At 36.8% G+C, this 20,527-nt stretch overlaps 1 protein-coding gene across 1 annotated transcript; it reads right to left on the reverse strand.

The window, feature by feature from the left end:
• Positions 1-206: 206 nt before the first annotated feature.
• On the reverse strand, positions 207-14,920 carry LOC130243384 (myosin-7-like). The gene is made up of 39 exons (XM_056475547.1): positions 14,890-14,920; positions 14,745-14,800; positions 14,446-14,653; positions 13,074-13,217; positions 12,274-12,430; positions 12,159-12,186; positions 11,861-11,963; positions 11,677-11,769; positions 11,525-11,588; positions 11,308-11,406; positions 10,464-10,567; positions 10,232-10,370; positions 10,030-10,148; positions 9,807-9,956; positions 9,524-9,694; positions 9,130-9,439; positions 8,285-8,349; positions 7,214-7,419; positions 7,008-7,131; positions 6,785-6,921; positions 6,435-6,690; positions 6,117-6,359; positions 5,861-6,037; positions 5,625-5,770; positions 5,459-5,549; positions 4,987-5,376; positions 4,773-4,899; positions 4,538-4,656; positions 4,236-4,432; positions 3,737-3,920; positions 3,288-3,453; positions 3,070-3,194; positions 2,686-2,994; positions 2,394-2,597; positions 2,011-2,307; positions 1,820-1,924; positions 1,622-1,717; positions 1,405-1,539; positions 207-329 (listed from the first exon to the last, which is right to left on the reverse strand). Exons 3-39 carry the CDS (start codon positions 14,644-14,646, stop codon positions 309-311), a joined length of 5,802 nt encoding a protein of 1,933 aa, XP_056331522.1. The 5' UTR covers positions 14,647-14,653; positions 14,745-14,800; positions 14,890-14,920; the 3' UTR covers positions 207-308.
• Between the last annotated feature and the right edge of the window lie 5,607 nt (positions 14,921-20,527).

Raw genomic sequence — 20,527 nt, forward strand, 5'->3', positions numbered from 1 at the left:
CTAACCGTAAGCCTAATCTTAACATAAACTCTAAACGTATCCCTTAATTCTGATTGGCTGAATGGAATGTTGTTCCAGGATCAACATAGATGTTAATCCAGGAAAGTGTCCTACTAATTTAATTAATTAGATTCTTCTCATTAACTGTATTATAAATTGGCCCACATTAAACAGGACAATTTCCAGAAACTCACAATACAACAGACTAGATGCAGAGTGACTTTATTATTCATGTAAGTTAAGGAACACTTTAGTGTACAGAGAGAAAGGCAAGCAAGTTCAGGTGATTTTAGAAGATTTCCCCGACTTTATTCTTCATCAAACGCTTTCTGTGGGAGAAAAATGTTGACAAGGAAAAAGGAACAATCTATTAGTTACTAAGGAAATCGTAAATGTAAATGTTAACAGAAGCTTAGTTTACAAATAATGATGACTTAACATACTAAAGATTGCATACATTCTGGAATAAAACTCCTCCATTGGCAAGCAAATAGCAAATCATGGTGCCTGCCTACTTCACTGGCTTTTTAAGGACTTGGATTTGTCCCAACTGAAAACTAACAACGTTTTGACTTTTATACTTAAAGGTGCAATAGAGGATCTTGAAAAATGCTAAATTAGCCTGATAGCACTAAAAACCTACATCCCACCCTGCAAATTGATATCAAAACCATGCCTCCTGGATGCATGAAGGCAGACTAGACTTTACATCACTGCAATACATCATGTTACATTAACCAGAGAGAAAACTTTATTATACAGTTACTAACAACAGTCTGTTTACCTGCCATTCTCTATCTGAACCGCATCCGCGAAGTCCTTTTTGCTCAAACAGAGCGTGCAGAGGTATGCAATTACATATTTTGACAGGCAGGTAGGATAGCTGTTAAACGGTTTGGACTGAATCTTTTACATCTTTTTCTTGGTCCTACACTTTCCACTCACAGAATATTAAAATAATATTCAATGTCTGAAGACTGAAGACAACGTCTGCGTCCGAAATCACCTACTATTCAGTAGGTACTGCATTTAAATTTAAATGTACTACTCGGCCATTATAAAAGTGTATTCTATACAGTATGAATGTGAGCAGTATGAATGGAACTCGGACTACTACATCCGCCATTTTGACATGAACACATGACCTATCCACATGAGTTGCGTCACTTCACTCCCATTCATGAATTCTCGAGCATGGCATGCGCACTTCAGAATCTCGCTGGAAGTAGTAGATCATCCGGGTACTTCTCGCATACTGTTTGTCAAATTCAATGAATTCTGACATACTACTCGGCTCGCATACTATTTTTAGCGTACTATATAGTATGGAAGTATGCAATTTCAGACGCAACCAATCACTTATTGCACCTTTAATAACTGCTTAATTCACTGTATCTACTGTACCTTCGGACCCGCATCACGACTTTTGGCACGTAGTTTGTTCACTTGAGATTCAGCAATATCAGCCCTTTCCTCTGCTTCATCCAGTTCATGCTGCAGTTTACGGAATTTGCCAAGGTGAACGTTTGCCTGTTCTTCCTGATGCAGGAGGCAAATATAACACGTAAGACAATATTATATGTTAGACAACACCACTTTTTAGTACTGTCTCAACACTTACAGATTCCTCTGATGCTCTTTTGTAAGCTTTGACTTTAAGTTGCAGCTTGTCAACCAAATCCTGAAGACGGGCTATGTTTTTACGGTCCTCTTCGGTCTATGGTTCATACAACTAAAGATTAATTCTGTGTACATGATTTATTTTAATAATTACCAGGTTTATTCACTGCTCCGTGACATCTAAATCTTCTAATCCCACCTGATAAGTAAGTTCCTTGATGCGGCGTTCATATTTACGGATTCCCTTCACAGATTCGCTGCTTCTCTTCTGTTCAGCCTCAACTTCGCATTCCAGCTCTCTGACCTAGGAGGGATCCAGTACATTAGCCAATGCTTTAATTATGTCTTCTAAAATGAATAGGAGTTCCAAAAACTTTATATTGAACTCACCCTGGCCTCCAGTTTCTGGACTTGTTTCTTGCCTCCCTTCATAGCGATTTGTTCTGCTTCATCCAGGCGGTGCTGCAGGTCCTTAATGGTCTGCTCCATGTTCTTCTTCATCCTCTCCAGGTGAGCGCTTGTATCCTGCTCCTTCTTCAGCTCCTCTGCCATCATGGCAGCATCAGTTATGGCCTTCTTGGCTTTTTCCTCAGCATTCCTGCATTCTTGCACTGCCTCTTCCACTTCAGTCTGAAACTGGGATATATCCGTCTCCAGCTTCTTCTTCTGATTTATGAGACTGGTGTTCTGTATCAGATAATGTTGTAAGTTTGTGTTAAAGGCTTTGCTACTAACCCTTTTAATAACATCCATGATGACTCTTTGTGTTTTACCTGAGAATGCAGAAGCTGTACTCTCTCAGTGACGTCCAGGAGCTCTTGCTCAGAAAGTTTTCGTCCACGTTCTGTTTGCTCCAAAACAGCCCTGAGCTCTTCAAGCTCGGCCTGAAGCAGAGTATTTCGTCTCTCCACAATGGCAGTGTTCTCCTTCAGATCATCATTTGCTCGAAGAGAATCATCCAGCTGAAGCTGGGAGTCCTACAAAATTTTCCATTAAGTAGGGAAGCAAGGTTATTTTTTTGGACACCTTGTAGAATTCATCATTAAATAGTAGCTGATTTTGTACCTTTAGATGAGCTTGGACTGACTTGAGCTGTTTTTGAGCCTCAGCTGCCTGTCTGTTAGCCTGGCTCAGCTGGATCTCCATTTCATTCAGATCTCCTTCCATCTTCTTCTTTATTCTCAGAGCTTCATTCCTGCTACGGGTTTCAGACTCCAAAGCACTTTGCAGGGTGTCTATGGTTCTCTGTTGGTTTCTCTTTACCTGCTCCATTTCTTCATCTTTCTCGGTCAGCTTGCGTTCAATGTCCGCCTTTATTTGGTTAAATTCTAGCTGCGTTCTCAGGATTTTACCCTCCTCATGCTCCAGAGATCCCTGTAAAACACAGAATTAGTTTACTCATGCCATACTTGCTCCTCTTTTCATTTATTTTTGTGAGCACCCTCCTACCTCAGCCTCTTCCAGAGCAGCCTGTATCTCAGCTTTTTCTTGCTCCAGCTGCTTACGGACTTTCTCCAGCTCATGCATTGTCTTTCCACCTTCGCCAAGCTGTTCAGTCAGATCGGAGATCTCCTCTAAATGAAAAACAGAATTATTTTTGGATAGCCCATTGAATCTTTAATACAAAAAGACCCTTGTGAGTTTATGGAAATGTGTAAAATAGAAACCTTGCAGAATCTTGTTCTCTCTCTTCATGGTTTCCAGGTGATCCATAGATTCCTCATATGAGTTCTTCAACTTGAACAGTTCTGTGCTTAAAGATCTGGCCTCCTTCTGAGAGCTCTCCAGTTCACATTGAGACTCCTCGTACTTCTGCTTCCATTCAGATATGATCTGAAAGTAAGATTGTGAATTTTGAAATGGAGTTTAAAATTAATAGCGTAAAAATGGATGATTATAAACTCTTAAAAATAAAGATTTTAAAAGGATGCTTGAGGAATATCTCAATAATATATAGAACTCTTTTCCACTAAAAGTTTTTTGCAATGGAAAATGTTAAAAATTCTCTATGGAACCATCAGTGGTGATAAACAATCTTTTAAGGACAGACGATTGCATTAGAACATTTTAAACATTAAAACATTTTGGTCATGTTAAGAACTATACTTTCACTTACTTTATCAAAGTGTCTTTGTTTCTTGTCTAAAGAAGCAGCAGCAGTGTTGGATCTCTCCACATCCACCATCAAATCTTCTATTTCATTCTGCAGTCTGTGCTTAGTCTTTTCAAGAGAAGAGCATTTAGCATTCACAGCCTCCACGGCCTCCTCAGCCTCCTGCAAACGCTGAGCCAATTTCTTCCTGTGTAAAATAATTTAATGTACAGTTTGTTTTAAGCTGAAAAAATCAACAACAATCAGGCAAGTGAGATTAAAATCTGCTGATTTTGTTTGTAGATCAACACCAGCAGGATGTATCAGACTTTTTTAGTGTATTCTAAAAATGCTTTGAGTTGTTTCAAGTCATATTTGGTTAAATGTAGACAAACCCAACTGTTGGGTAAAAGGTGTAATTTATTGGGTATGTCCATATTATATTAAAATGTGGCTTGAAACATCCAATATTTCTTTTAGAGTGTGGTTTCCCAATACCCCAATGTCTTTAGAAATGTCTTACTTGGCTTCCTCCAGTTCTTCAGTCCTCTGGATGGCATCAGTTTCGTACTTGGTTCTCCACTGTGCCACCTCAGAATTAGCTTTAGACATGCTTCGCTGTAGCTCTGCTTTGGCCTCCTGTTCCTCCTCATACTGCTCTCTGAGCAGATCTGTGTCATGACGGGCTGACTGCAGTGCATGAGCAAGAGCGTTCTTTGCCTGGAAAAAAGAAAATATTGGATTACCTTGTTATAGACTGGATTACCTTGTTATAGACTGTTATACAGTAGTAGAAATATGGGAAAGTAAACAAGTGTATGTTACCTTAATTTCCTCATCTAACTGCCTTTTCAGGTCCTCCATTTGTTGACTGAAGGAATTCTTACCCCTTGTTAGCTGAGAGACCAATGATTCCTTTTCTTCCAATTGTCTTGAAAATTCATCTAATGTAGTGAAAGAAACAAAGTATCAAAAAGAATCAAAAGAAAGAATCAAATACTCTTTTCTTGTATATCTCTCAATGATTTAAAGTTGAACAAAAACAACATTTTTGATTTACCATTTTCTGCCTGAAGCTTTGCCTTCTGAGTTGTAAAATCATTGAGGGACCTTTGATATTCCTCACATTTGTTACGGTATTCATTCATTTGATCTTCTAGGGTTCTGTTAACTTTCTCCATATTAGTCTGTTTGAGTAAATATTGCATTAATTTAGACAATTCTTAATTGTAAGTTTGTTTTTCTTCTAAAAAAAGTCAACTAATTCAATACACCTTGGACTTTACAATCTGCTCCATGCTGGAGGCTACATCATCCAACTCCAGCCTCAGTTCACTTTTCTCCTTTTCCAGTTTTTGCTTGACCCTCTGCAGATTGTCTATCTGCTCTCCAAGTTCAGCCACACTGTCGGCTTGTTTCTTCCTGAGTGTGGCGGCAGTGGCCTCGTGCTGCAGAGTGGCCTCTTCAAGGTCTCTCCGGAGTTTCTGAAACTCTGCCTCTCGTTTCTTGTTCATCTCAATCTGAGCAGTTGTAGCTCCTCCAGCCTCCTCCAGTCTCTCGCTGATCTCCTCCAGCTCTCTGGCTAAATCTGCTCTCTGTTTCTCCACTTTGGCTCTGGCAGCTCTTTCCGCCTCAAGCTCTTCCTCCAGCTCCTCAACTCGAGCCTAGCATAAAAGGAGAAGATATGTTTTTCCGTAAAAATGCACATTACTAAGATGTGCAGAACATTATGTATGGTCAAAGTACCTGCAGCTCCTTGAGTTTCTTCTGGAGTTGGATAATTATGTTTTGCTCATCGTCAATTTTACTGTTGAGCTGACTGATTTCAAAGTCTTTCCTGAAATTGAAATCATAGAATTCATTAGGATTTAAACATTCAAAAGGACAACAACAATTAAGTAGTTTGTCTTACTTCTTCAGTTTTTCTTCCAGTTGCTGCTTGTCATTCTCCAGGTCCATTATGCTTTCCTGAGTTAACTTCAGATCTCCTTCAAGTTTCCTCTTGGCTCTTTCTAGGTCCATTCGGATTTTCTTTTCTTGCTCTAGAGATCCCTCAAGCTAACAAATTTATCAAAAGAAGTCCTTAATGTAGTACTGTAGTTTACTTCATCACAACTAAATGCTACGTCCAAAACAACGCTTACTCACATCATCCACTTGTTGCTCTAGTTTTACTTTTGCCTTGGTGAGTGTGTTGACTTTGTCCTCCTCACTCTGCAGGTCATCCAGTGTCTGCTGATGAGCTTCCTGCAAGGCCTTTTTCTCTTTTGTCAGCTTAGCAATGATATCATCTAAAGCTGCCATTTCTTCTGTCAGGTTCTTCACCTGTGTGTGAAAAGCTAGTAATAAGCAAACGTCAGACAAATGGACTTCTCTTTACAGTCAATTATCGTTTGTCTGAAACCTTGTTCTCAGTAGCATGCTTCTCTTTCTCCACTTTAGCCAGAGTGAGCTCCAGATCATCAATATCCTTCTTCAGCTCAGAGCATTCGTCCTCCAGCTTTCTCTTCTTAGCTGTCAGCTCTGCATTCATCTCTTCCTCATCCTCAAGTCGCTCTGTGAGCTCTTTGGCTTTAGCCTCCATCTGAATCTTGTTTTTGATCAGACCTTCACACCTTTCTTCGGCATCGCAGAGGTTGTCTTGCTCCTGTTGGATAGATTGAATAGATAATGCATTACCTGCATACAGATCTTGTAAATGTGATTTTTTTAACAAACATACCGCTTGCACTTGAAGTTGTAGGTCATTCTTTTCTTGGAGAAGAGTCACCATTTTTTCTTCAAGTTCTTTTCTACGTGCCTCAGACTTTGCATAAGCTTCCTTAAGCTTCAAGAACTCTTCTTTCATATTGGCCATTTCCTTTTCTGCTTCAGCAGATCTCAGCAGTGGTTTAATTTTAAAGAAGAGCTTCATCCAGGGCCAGTTCTTGACCGCCATGAATGCACGCACATTCCACTGAATCACAAGTAAGGCATCTCTTTTTTATTAGAAGAGAACACATAAAAAAGAATCAAACATCATTAAAAAGTCAACAGCACACATTACTAGTTTAAGTATGGGATAATCAGTACCTGCGCTCTACCATCTTTATGTATTCGGCCCTTGAGAGAAGACCTCGTGACCTAGCTTGAATGCCTGTGATTATTTTTGATAATCGTTCATCTCTCATCTCTTCCAGTTGGCCAAGAAGACCAGCCTTAAAAAATACCTGATATAAAAGCAGATAATGAGAGTTTAGTCTTTTTTTACTTCACCATTTTGCTTGTTGCCAATAGGTGGCTTTATGAGACTTACCTTAGTGTGTCCAAATCTATACTGTTGGTGGTCTATATCCAAAGAGCCCAGCAGTTTCTCTGCTCCTTTCTTGCTATCTATGAACTGTCCCTCAGGGATAGCTGCAGGGTTTAAGATGCGATATCTGCAGAATCACAGAGTGAGTTATGTCAATTTTCTTTTTTTGTTATTTCAGCCCATATTAATCCTTCCCTTCACCTTCATACCTCTGTTTGAAGTCCCCATAGAGGATTCTGTTGGGGAAGCCCTTCCTGCAAATCCTGATGCCCTCCAGCACACCATTACAGCGTAGCTGATGCATGACCAAAGGATTCTCCATCGCACCAGGAGTCTTTGTCTCATTAGGAATGATGCAGCGCACAAAATGAGGGTGAGTGGACCTTAGGTTTGTCATTAGTTTGTTGAGATTCTCCTACAAGGAAACATTATAGCACATTGTGACTAGCGCAGGGGTGTCAAATTGCCGGTCCACGCGCCATTTGCGGTCCCCCCTCCTTCTCCCTTTGGCTAACAACTGAATTAAAAAATAAAATGAGATTCGGCCCAACAAAACATATATTTTTGAGTTACTATCATTGTTGTGCAGTTGCATATAACTTGTGGTTTTGACCCCCCACCTATTGGACATTTAAGGTACTGTGCTATATACAGTATTTGGGTTACTTTCGGTTTCTCTCAGTGTGCAGTTGGTAGCAACGCACATGAAGATTATTTCTGGGGCTGATTTAAACGTTGAAATATATGTTCGTAGGTGCTCTATTTTTACTAAAGCTATTATTTTGTAAATATTTGATTATAATCAGTTTTATACCACCTGCATTTTGTTGTACAAAAACCTCTTCATGGCTTGGTGGTGTAAATATGATCATTTTGCTAATATTCGAATGGCCTCATTAGTAGATTTTCCTAATATACATATTAAGATTTGTATAAAAAATGTGCATTAGTAAAATTTTAAGAAGTTCTCACTGCTGGCTAAATTAAACTTGTTAAAGTAAATGTGAATATATATATATATATATATATATATATATATATATATATATATATATATATATATATATATATTATATATATATATATATATATATATATATATTTCCCACTTTGTTGTAGTTTTACAAAAAAAAGAATGATATTGAGAAGAACAATTGAGAAGATCAGGTTTTTTTGTGTGCTAGAATGTTTAAGCGGCCCTCCTATGAATTGTCAGTTGCTGATATGCCCTCCCATCAATTTGAGTTTGAGACCCCAGTCTTAACGCATTGATAGGTTACCCTGTGAAGTGCTGACACTGTCTGGAATGATGATCCTTTCTTCTTCTTCTCTTTTTTCCCACCGTCTGGACAAAAAAAATGTAAAGGTTTAAGTTTTAGTAAATTATAAAATATTATTAGGTGCTATCAGAAAACATAATTCACCCAAAAATGAGAATTACCTCATAATTTACTCTCCCTCATGTGGTTCTAAACCTTTTTGTGTTTCTTTCTTATTTTGAACACAAAAAAAGGATATTTTGAAGAAAGGCTTCCATGGTAGGAGAAAATATATGTGATTTAATCAAAATCAAAATCCTGATTAATTGAACATTTTAACTTGATTACGATTAATGAACTATTATTTTATTTGTTTATTTATTTTGCCCACATAGTTCACTGACAAGTTTTGTACAGTAAATATGCATTTTTCTTTGGTACATGTTGCTCTTGTTGCTCAGCTGTCTCTGTGTTGAAGCAGAATGTCAGCAGAATAGCGTAGCGTAATGGAGTGGGGTCACTTGACTCCATATACAGTAAAGAAGTAATCATAAAAAAATCGACCTGAAAAAATTACATCAGCTATAGTTTGTATGGTTATAGGTTGATTTTATGTAGATTTCAATCACTTTTTGATTAATAGCCCAGCCCTATTAATGGGTTAATGCTACCAGCATTTTTCTAAATATTTTCTTTTGTGCTCAACAGCAGAAAGAAAATTAAATAGGTTTCCAAAAAGTGAAAGATGAGTAAATGGTGGCAGAATTTTCTTTTTTGAGTGAACTTTCCCTGTAATATATTAACGACATAAGTCATATAATATGACTTTACTAATATAGATGGCAATTCATTTTGATCAAGCACACCTGAGTCTGCACCAGCGTAGTTGGCAAACAGAATAGACAACAGCTTCAGTGAGGATTTCTGGTACAATCCAACCACAGTTTCATTAAGAGGATCCTTATTCTTCACTAGCCAGTTGTTGATGTTGTAGTCCACTGTGCCAGCGTAGTGAACCAGGGCAAAGTGAGCCTCTGGCTTGCCCTTCACAAGCCTGGGTTTCTGGAAATTGTTTGATTTCCCAAGATGGTTGTCATAAAGCTTTGCTTTAAAGGTTGAATCACTGGCTTTGGGAAACATGCACTCCTCTTCAAGGATGGACATGATGCCCATAGGCTAAAGTAATAAGGAATAAGTAATGGTGAAGTATAGCATATAATTCAATTTTAATATTTGCATTTTGTATTATTAATGACTCACTTTCTCAATGAGATCGATGCAGGCCTGCAAGTCCATGCCAAAGTCAATAAACTCCCATTCAATCCCTTCCTTCTTGTACTCCTCTTGTTCCAGCACAAACATGTGGTGGTTGAAAAACTGTTGCAGTTTTTCATTGGTGAAGTTGATGCAGAGTTGCTCAAAAGTGTTGAACTGCAAACCAAAAAATATTGTAATACCATAATTGTTCCTACAGGTTTTAGTATGAAACGAAATGCTGGTGTGTGGAGATTATTTTGGGTCAAACTAGACATTTAGTACTTACATCAAAGATCTCAAAGCCAGCAATATCCAATACTCCGATGAAATACTGGCGAGGCTGCTTTGTCTCCAGAGACTGGTTGATTCTCACCACCATCCAGAGAAACATTTTTTCATACACCGATTTTGATAAGGCACCAATAGCATAGTTCACCTGAAATAATCATCACATAAATGTTTTATTAACCTTTTTTAAACTTTTGTCAGCTTGGATAAACACTACTCACCTGCTGGACATTTTGTCCTTTGGTGACCCACTCATTTCCTACTTTGACTCTTGGATGACACAGACCCTTGATGAGGTCAGCAGAGTTTAGGCCCATTAGGTATGCAGATTTGTCAGCATCTGGGAATCATAAGTCCAGAATATGACTGGAATACGGAGGTGATAATATTTACTGCATTCTGATATGAGCTTCATTTCATTACCCTCAGTTCCATCAGCTTCTGCTTGTTCCTCTCGCTGCTTCTGCTTGAACTTCATGTTGCCGTAATGCATAATGGCTCCAGTTAACTTGTACACAGAGTTCTTTTCTTCTTGTGTGAAGCCCAATATATCAAAGGCACTCTGTCATAGTTGAAAGCTTGTGTATTAGAATGCGATCAGAATTCACATTCATTTTAAATGACCAAAGATCATCATCGTTTAACTTAAACTTACGTCAGTTGCCATTAACTCATCAGAATCATCAATGGAGGCGACTGTTGTCTCTCCTTGAGAGATGAATGCGTAGTCGTAGGGGTTGGCTGTCACTAGTAACATCTCTGTTTATACAGTTTACATGAAACACAAGGAAGTTAGTACAAGATTACAAGCAAGTCTATCTTGGTTGTGTCTTTATTAAGGATGTAACAATTCACTCATCTCACGTTTTGATACAATTCATGATACTGACCTCACGATATGATTTGTTTTAGGATTTTTTTCAGAAATTAAGAAAATCATTGAGCATTTTCTGAATTAAATGCCCTTTTATTATCCAAACTAAATTTAAAACATGAACACAAATAAAAATAATAAAGTATGTTTTTAAAATAAATTTAACTTCATCTGGTTTTCTTAGCTTCCTTCCCAGCAAACAATTATGTGTTTAATAGACATCTAATAGACATCAAAACATAGACCGCTTGGCTAAAACAAGGCTAAATTGGGCTTTCAGTGAAAATCTAATAGACATCTAAGAAATTGCCCAAAACTAGACTAGTCATCAAATTAGACAGATTAGACAGACTTTATATGTGTAGTCATTTATTTCTGTTTATTTGATGACTAGTCTAGTTTGTGGCCTATTCTTAGACGACTATTAGATTTTCACTGACAGCCCAAATTTAGCCATGTTTTAGCCAAGACGACTATGTTTAGACGTCTATTATACATCTATTAGACATCTTTTAAAAAACTAAAAATGCTTGTTGTTTTTTTAAGTTTTTATTTCATCATGCTCAAAGTGAATCATTCCATTCCTAATATTTATTGAGTATCTGAATTTACTTCATTTGCTCACCAAGGATTTCAGGTTTTTTGTTGGATAAGATTTGATAAAAGATGTGATAGTCTCTCTCAGCCTTCAACTGAAAGGTGACACGGGACTTCTCCAGCAGATCTAGCCCAAAAGAAAGCACAAAGTTTTATAACACACAGGTTATCTTTTTATAATTTGTAATTTACATTTTCACATTGCATTGCAGATTAAATAATTTTGAAACTGATCATTGACTTACATGTTTCAATGTCAGCAGATGCCAGCTTCCCCCTTGTATCGAAGTGAATTCTAATAAATTTACCCTAAATATAATAAAAAGAATACAGCGTTTGTACACCATGCTGCATAAAACTGGTTATGCTCTGCATTTTCAATTCAGAAACCACTTACAAATCTGGAGGAGTTGTCATTTCTGATGGTCTTAGCATTACCAAAGGCCTCCAAGGCAGGGTTTGCCTGGATGATTTGATCCTCCAGCGTTCCCTAAATAAAGAAATAGTATTACATTAAAGAAAATACATGTAAATCTTTCAGCATCAAAAACTCTGCATTTGTCTATTTTCTAAATGAAAACCTTGTTCTTGTCTTGTTCTTTCTTCCCTCCACTTGCTGCAATGCTGGCGAAGTACTGAATGACTCTTTTAGTGTTGACAGTCTTCCCAGCACCAGATTCTCCACTAGGCTCAGAAATCAACAAAATTATCATCACAAATCGATGAAATAGCCACAATGTTTATATCTCAGCATCCTGAATCAAAATTAACTTGCAGAGTACAGATGTTAATTTTATTTCCCACAAATATTTGGTAAATAACATCTAACTGAAATAATATATTGCATCATATTTACATGTGGTGTGATTTATTACTCACGTGATAAGGATTGACTGGTTTTCCCGGTCTGTACAAGGACAGAATCATTTAATATTAATTAATTATTAATTGGTTTTTATCTAATTATTTATATAAAAAAAATTGTCAGTATTACCTGCCAACATGTACTGGTAGGCATTGTCAGAGATAGAATAGATGTGGGGAGGAGCTTCAGTCCTCTTTTTCCCTCTATAGGCTATAACCACCTCCTGGTTGTACACCGGCAGCCACTTGTAGGGGTTGACAGTGACACAAAACAGCCCAGAGTAGGTCTGTGAAACAAAAGTGTTGAAGGTTTGGTTTAAAGTAAAGATTTGGTTGCAGAGAATAAGCTGAGACTTCAGTATTCTGTCACATACTGTAGGACTACAAATCTGCTGGTAAATGGACTACAAGAACCAGTCACCACACACTCACAACCGGTTCCTGATCCTGACTGATTGCAAACACATAGCTGATGCTGATCAAGTACTAATTACACAATACCTGCCATGCCAACACTCCTGTATTTCCCGGGAGTCTCCCATATTTCAGATCCATCTCCCGTTTTGTTCTGTCTCCCGGAAAACTCCCGGAAATCCCTCCAACCCCCACCCCCTCTTTTTGGTATAGTCTATAACACCGCCGGATCACCAACATTGATGTAATGTCCGATCGCTACAGGCAGCTGCCTCTGAAACCTGGTGTATAACCACTCCAACCCATACACTTTTTGTAATTTCCAGCATGCCACTCTCTGCACCAGCACCTACACATCCCCAGATGCCTGTTCTTTGACTATGACTCTGGATTGCCTGTATACATCTGTTTGCTACTGTGTTGACTGTTGCTTGCCTGACCATTCTTGTTAATAAACCCTGCGTTTAGATCCTCACTCCCTGTTGTCAGCATCACCATCCCGTTACATATACTCACATAGATCATCCATGCTGCATAGCGCTCTTTGAGGTTGAACAGCACCGCTGGCTCATGGAGAAAGGTCAGCATTGCCATGTCTTCAATTTTATCAAATTTGGGAGGATTCTGTTGCAGAACATCTGCCTCTTTGACAGTGACAGTCTACAAAGGATAAAGTTTAGCATGAGTTTTTTGTTTTGTTTTTTCAAATTGAAAACCCCATAAAAACTGTAATATGACTTTAGGTTGTGACAAAAAATATGATGAGGATGGGTCTTTAATAGTCACAACACTGTTATATGCAGTGAAATTGGACCCCTCTGACCATACACAAACATCCCACATTTCAGGGGAAGAGGTAGCATTAATTTAACATAACAGAAATTATGTCTTGTCTTTGTGCCTGTAATGTTAGTAAACATCATCACTGTTTTTAGTGATCTACAGTAATCAGTGTTGTTCATTACAATCATCAGCACTGACTCTGTTCTTTAATTTGTGTGTTGTCAGTAGATTGCCTTCAAAACTTTCACTCCCAAAATTAATCCTGTAATCCTGAAAATTAAAGCCTTTGAGAGTTGTAGCTCAAAATTAGGATTTATTCTATACTTCCTATTCAGAACTAACATCTAGAATGCTGCTTTAAGTCAGACATTAGGCCTGTGAACTCGGGCCAGATCGCAGAACCGTCATTTGACATCACTTTACAAATGGCAGCTAGACTTTAGTGGTCTAGACCCATTTGTTTAGTGACAAATAACATAAATGATATGTTATTTGTCATATTTTAGATATGTTTGCAGCACAAAATGAGTTGGAACCCTATAATAAAAGCTATTTTTGAGTTGATATAGTGTGATAAATAGAATTATTTTTTTATTTTTAAAGGACAGATATCTATTTTTTTTTTCTTTTTGGTTTTAGAAATAAGTAGCATGATTGACTGGGTTGCACTCAGGTCTGCTGAAAGTTCCACCTCTGACTGCCTGGATTGCAACATAAATCTGACCCATTTTTATTATTCTGCATTTCTTTTGTTATTTGAATTGTTTACAGATATCATGAGAAATTCATAATTATTTATAGGTTTGTGTTGTTGCCTACTCATTGCAAAACTCAGATTCAGCTAACAATGAGGATGGACTAAAACGTATGACTTATTTGTATTATACATTCTAAAAGCTGGACAATGTGTGTTTTAAGTGCATTGTACATTGTGGCCCAGTCTCCTCAATAAATGCAAGGATATTTTTTTTATGTTTAGATGTGCTGCTTATATGGTAATCTTGGATTGTATTACAATATCTAAATCTAATCAAACATTCACAGACGTGGTCTTTACTTTTTTCTGGTCATAAACAATGGGATATAATGTTTATTTTGCACTGACCTTGCCTCCTTGTGTCTCCACAGTGACTTTGTCACCCTCTCGGCTCGTGACGGTAGCTTTAACAAACTCCTCTATTGCATCCGGCACAAAGCATTCCTTCTTTAAGTCGAAGGGTTTTGTCTGCGCCTCTAGACGCTCCTTATCAGACTTCCGCAGGTAAGGCGCTGCGGCCCCAAAAACAGACATTTCAGCATCACCCATCTTCAACCTTAAGTTATGAAAAAGAAGAACTTGTTAGAAAGCAGTACAGGGCATTTTTAAGGCATTATTCAGTGTTTGCATTTCTAATTTTAAATTACCAAATCAATTTATCACAGCAGAAGGACGCTCCAGGTTTTTGCTATTTCACCTAAATCTTAAAAGAGAAGAATATACCCATAAATCATATGCATATATAAACAAAAGCAGAAATGTAGTTTCTGTAGTGATGTTGTAAAAACCCACAAGAAAAGGAACACTGGGAGCAAAGGAGAGTTTGCTGAGATTCAACACAATGGCAGAGTTGGGTTTTATAACCTGGATTTCCGGACCCTATAAGGCCAAAGACAGCTGACCCATGAGTCTCCTCCCGACGCAGGCACATTGAACACACTGAAACAAGCCAATCTTTAGGTGCCTTGGCACTTAGAGGTGCATTATTGTGAGTGTTTGGGCTGATGGCCAGGAATGCTGAATATCTTTCATCTGAGTCACAGGAATACATATTCTCCATCTCTGATTTTTGGCCCTTCACCTATCACTCACTCATTGATTTATCTAGCCACTGCTCTTATCTGCAGGTTTGTTATGGTCCAGGACACTGTGTTTCGAAGGTGTGGGGGTCTGGCCTTTCCTCAGGACAATGTCTGCTGTGCAGATACTGAGGTTAAATCAAGCCGAGTCCTTCAGTTTCCATCCCACCCTGTCAGCTGAACAGGTCCAGCATCTGTAGCTGTAGACTGCTGCACTCCAGAGGAACTCCAAAGGTCATGTGTGGACTGCAGTCCAAGGTCATATCAGCACTTTAGTTATAGTTTAGCCAAAACAATAATATTGCCTGTTTATTTTATGGTACAACACAAAATGCTTTGGCAAAATTTAGAATCTAAAAAGTCACTTGTGGGGAAGTGGGGAAATAAAATTATAATAACCATAAAGAAATCTCTATATGGCAAAATATGCAAATGTATCACATGTTTATAACTGTATTTCACATACAGTTGAGGTCAAAATTATTAAGCTAATTATTATCCTGTGAATTTTTTTTCTTTTTCAAATATTTCCCAAATGACAGTATTTTAAAATATATGTTGCAAATATGACATACAGTTGAGGTGAGAATTATTAGCCCCCTCCCCTGAATTATTAGCCCCCTGTTTATTTTTTCCCCAATTTCTGTTTAGTGGAGAGGAGATTTTTTCAACACATTTCTAAACATAATAGTTTTTATAACTCATTTCTAATAACTGATTTATTTTATCTTTGCCATGATGACAGTAAATAATACTTTACTAGATATTTTTCAAGACACTTCTATACAGCTTATGACATGTGACATTTAAAGGCTTATCTAGGTTAATTAGGTTAACTAGGCAGGTTAGGGTAATTAGGAAAGTTATTATATAACGATGGTTTGTTCTGTAGACTATGGAAAAAAAATTGTTCAAAGGGGCTAATAATTTAGACCTTAAAGTGTTTTTTTAAAAATTGCTTTTATTCTAGCCGAAATAAAACAAATAAGACTTTCTCCAGAAAAACAATATTATCAAACTTACTGTGAAAAAGTTCTTGCTCTGTAAAACGTCATTTGATAAATATTTTAAAAAAGAAAATAAATTCAAAGGGGGGCAAATAATTCTGACTTCAACTGTATATTACATATTTGAAATCCAAATATGATATTTTATTTCATATTCGTAGTTTGCGCATATTTCCATTGATCAGATTTCTAGTGACAGAAATTCAGCTTCAGCAATTTTGTATTGTGGGAAATTTTGTGTTTATCAATGCCACAGTTAAAAGGATAATTTACCTAAACATGTATTACAAAACTATACAATGTACTTTTAGATTTCTGAAAGATATTGATCAGAAGATGTTGTTGTTGTTTTAATAAATGAATACCTTTATTCAGCAAGGATGCATAAAATGTATCAAAGGTGCATGCACAGATTTTAGTTTAGGGTATTTTATTTAATCATACATACATTAAGTACTTGTAAACATGTCAAATGGAGTGTTACAGAGCCTTATATTTATCAACAAGTTCTAAAAAAACAAAAATATGTCGTAATCTCCACAAAAATACTAAGCAGAGCAGTTGTTTGCAACATTGATAATAATGAGAAATGTATAACAGCTTACGAAAACGATTTCCGAAGACGTGTGTGAGACTGGAGAATTGGAATGTGTGAGACTATGACTTGTCACCAACAAACATACAATTGCTGCTTAATTTTTCCACATTTATGTTTGGATTTGTGCTTTTACAAAAGCTTCAATTAAATTATTAGATTTCTTATTAACATAATATTAAATGCAATGCATTATTTTGAAAAGTGAATATTTTACTTTCTTTTTAAATTTTACTTTACATCAGAGCTTGCATTTTCACTCACTATGGGTTCAGATAAACGTCCAGTAAAGTGTAGGATTATTTTGGATTTAACAGAAATGTGTTGTAATGTTGCATTATTCTGTATCGATATAGATGAAATATATAATTTTGACAGTTTTGTGGAAGTGGTAAATGGCGTCTGGTGAAATGGTGATGGCCAGGAGTGCTGATGATTCTTGTTGCAGGAGATTATCAGGAGACGTCACTAATGCCAGTTCAGTGTGTTCACTAGAGACACTTTTCAACACCTTGTCATGTTCCTGTCACTGCAGAGGTAATGACATTTAATATAGCTGAACTCCTGTCGCCAGCAATCTATGGTTGTATCTACCGCCTGTGGGGTTTAATTTGGAAACAGTTATTATGACATTACTGGATGCCCAACTTAATTAAATTCATCTTAAATATTTATATTTAAAAAGATAACATTAGATAATTGGCTAATTTAAGTTAATAGGATAGTTTACCTGAAAAGGAGAAGTCTGTCATCATTCACTTACACTTCACTTGTTCCATACCCATTCGAGTTTCCTTCTTCTGTTGAACACAAATGAAAATATACTGAAGAATGTTGGAAAGGTCAGCTATTGATGGCCTTTTCGGTTGAACTTTTTGTCTACATTTAATGTCTTGTGACTAATCAAAGGGCTCCAATGTGATCGTGAACACCATAGCTTTTTTTATGCCCTGCATCACGAATTGCTCCACGAATGAGATTGATACTTGACTTAGTAGTGACTTAATACTTGACTTAGTAAATGTGACCAACTTATGAGCTGTTAATGTATAATTATGTCATGACTTTACTTGGAGGGGCACATCACCATTAACTCATCCTTAACTACTCATGAACTCCTGTGTTTAAACTGTTCTTATTGATGTTGACTGAACATGAGTAGTTCATGGGTAGTTAAGAATGGGTTTACCCTTTGACTATCCCACCAAGAAAAAACTTTTTGGATTGCATTTCTTAACTTCTAATGTCACTAGTTAACAAACCCAATGCATTTTTTTCAACACATCCCATAGTTTCTAAAATGTCAGCCCCTACCAAGTGGTTGATATGTTGGTTTATGGTAAAAGTACCTAAATTAATACATATATTATGAAAAATCAAAAAAAAAATATGAAGTGTAAGACCAATTTTTAAAAAAACATAAACAAAATAAAACATTTTTGAATAGTAAATCGTCTTTATTTTTTAAGTATGACATAAAAAGTTTCAGATTCTCATTTAAATTGTTTTCTTGTTTGTTTGTTTTTTCTTACAATAAAACCAAAATTAAGTGTAGTAGTAACAGGATTATGTTTGTTTGATTTTTTTCTAAACCAACAAGGCTGTGTGTGTAAACCATTATTTAAAACAATCAAAATATGGTGAATCATTTGGTTGAGCACGTAGTTATAGGAATGATGATTTGCCCCTCCAAGTAAATTCATGATATAATTAATTATACATTAACATATCATGAGTTCATGATGGTTAAATTAAGAATAAACTAATGTGGTAATTAACGCATTAATTAACAAACAATCATGTACTAACAAGTAAATAAGGTTGCCTTTATTCACACATGACCACATGTGAATCATGTTGTAGTTAAAGTTAGTTCATGATCAGTGCATGCATTAACTCATCATTAGTTCATAATAAAGTAAGGGTTAGTTTACATACTAACACATCATTATTCATGTACTGTTATTGTAAAGTGTTACAGAATAAACGAAATTGGCTATAGTGTATAAGTGTGTAAATGAGAGTGTGTATGGGTGTTTCCCAGTACTGGGCTGCGGCTGGAAGGGTATCTGCTGCGTAAAACATATGTCGGAATAGTTGGTGGTTCATTCCACTGTGGTGACCTCTGATCAATCAAAGACTAAGCTGAAGGAAAATTAATAAATGAATGATTTATAAATATACACTGTATAATTAATGGTTATAATTATTATTTTTAAATTGACAAACAAAAATTGTATCTAATACATACGCTAATAAAAGTATATAAGTGAATTTAAAAAAGTATTGATCATTATTAGTTCATGTTAAGTATATTAAACTCTCTTACAGCAGGTTTTTGCTATAATGAGATGCGAAAAGGACCTTTACCTGTTAATCTTAAAAGGACCGGTGTCATGTAAACAGCCTCCTCATTCAGGCTTCAGCTAGAGACGGCTGAGGTAAAAGTAGTTACTGAAAGGTGTGTGAGAGTGTTTAGCAGGGGATAATAGCTGCTAGTGAAGCATATATTTGGTGGCTGTTAGCCATAGAGGTATTCAGCATTCCTCATTCCTGAGAGCTCTCACAGTCACACCATTCCTCCAGCAGCACATAGACACAATACATTAGTTATCCGAAACAGTCCTAATGTTTATTTCAAAACAGAAAGTAGCAGGATAACAGGCTGTCATAACAATGTTGATCCTCCATTTAACAAACAGGGTGTCTGAGAGCAGCGCTTGAATAGTGTGAATGTCTCTTATTAGCACTGCCTTATGAACTCTTAAAAAGGTTTGTACATTGAGATCTTTTAATAAAAAGTGATATCAAGTTACATGTCAGCTATTTATACTGGTTACTCATTTATTGCTTTAGTCTATTAGATATAAAAAAGAAAGGTAATTGCAACAGAAGTGACCTTGAACACCCAAATTCATTCAGTTTGGATTCAGGAGTATCTGTGATTCAGGATCATCTGTGATTCAGGAGCATCTGTGATTCAGGAGTATCTGTGATTCAGGAGCATCTGTGATTCAGGAGCATCTGTGATTCAGGAGTATCTGTGATTCAGGAGTATCTGTGATTCAGGAGCATCTGTAATTCAGGAGCATCTGTGATTCAGGAGTATCTGTGATTCAGGAGTATCTGTGATTCAGGAGCATCTGTGATTCAGGAGTATCTGTGATTCAGGAGCATCTGTGATTCAGGAGCATCTGTGATTCAGGAGCATCTGTGATTCAGGAGCATCTGTGATTCAGGAGCATCTGTGATTCAGGAGTATCTGTGATTCAGGAGTATCTGTGATTCAGAAGTATCTGTGACTCAGGAGCAACTGTGATTCAGGAGCATCTGTGATTCAGGAGCATCTGTGATTCAGGAGTATCTGTGATTCAGGAGCATCTGTGATTCAGGAGCATCTGTGATTCAGGAGTATCTGTGACTCAGGAGCATCTGTGATTCAGGAGCATCTGTGGTTCAGGAGCATCTGTGATCTAAAATGATACTTTGATGTGTCACTGTTTATATGGAAATGCACAGTTGTATAAAAGTAATTTCATTATTGAACAAATTCATTTTTACATGGTTTTGTTTTTGTCTTATTGTTTTTGATAACAGTTAAACCACTGAAGACAGATGGAATGTTTTGATGATGTTTTGGGTTGTTTTTCAGGACTTTGAACCTTTCTGTTTTCTGTTTTGAGCCCTTGCTGTTTATGGAGGATGAGGGAGATGTGCTTTGTCTCAGGAGACTGAAATGACATGGAGGT

This window comes from Danio aesculapii, chromosome 2 (assembly GCF_903798145.1).
Source record: "Danio aesculapii chromosome 2, fDanAes4.1, whole genome shotgun sequence".
Classification (NCBI taxonomy): Eukaryota; Metazoa; Chordata; class Actinopteri; order Cypriniformes; family Danionidae; genus Danio; species Danio aesculapii.

What these genes read in the sequence shown, in the direction of transcription:
- LOC130243384 (XM_056475547.1), bottom strand. Translation starts at nt 14,646, where the DNA reads ATGGGTGATGCTGAAATGTCTGTTTTTGGGGCCGCAGCGCCTTACCTG. An exon ending in CAGTGTCAGCACTTCACAGG is followed by an intron (nt 7,420 to 8,284) that starts GTAACCTATCAA and finishes GTTTCCTTGTAG; the next exon opens with GAGAATCTCAACAAACTAAT. An exon ending in TAGAGCAACAAGTGGATGAT is followed by an intron (nt 5,771 to 5,860) that starts GTGAGTAAGCGT and finishes TAAATTTGTTAG; the next exon opens with CTTGAGGGATCTCTAGAGCA.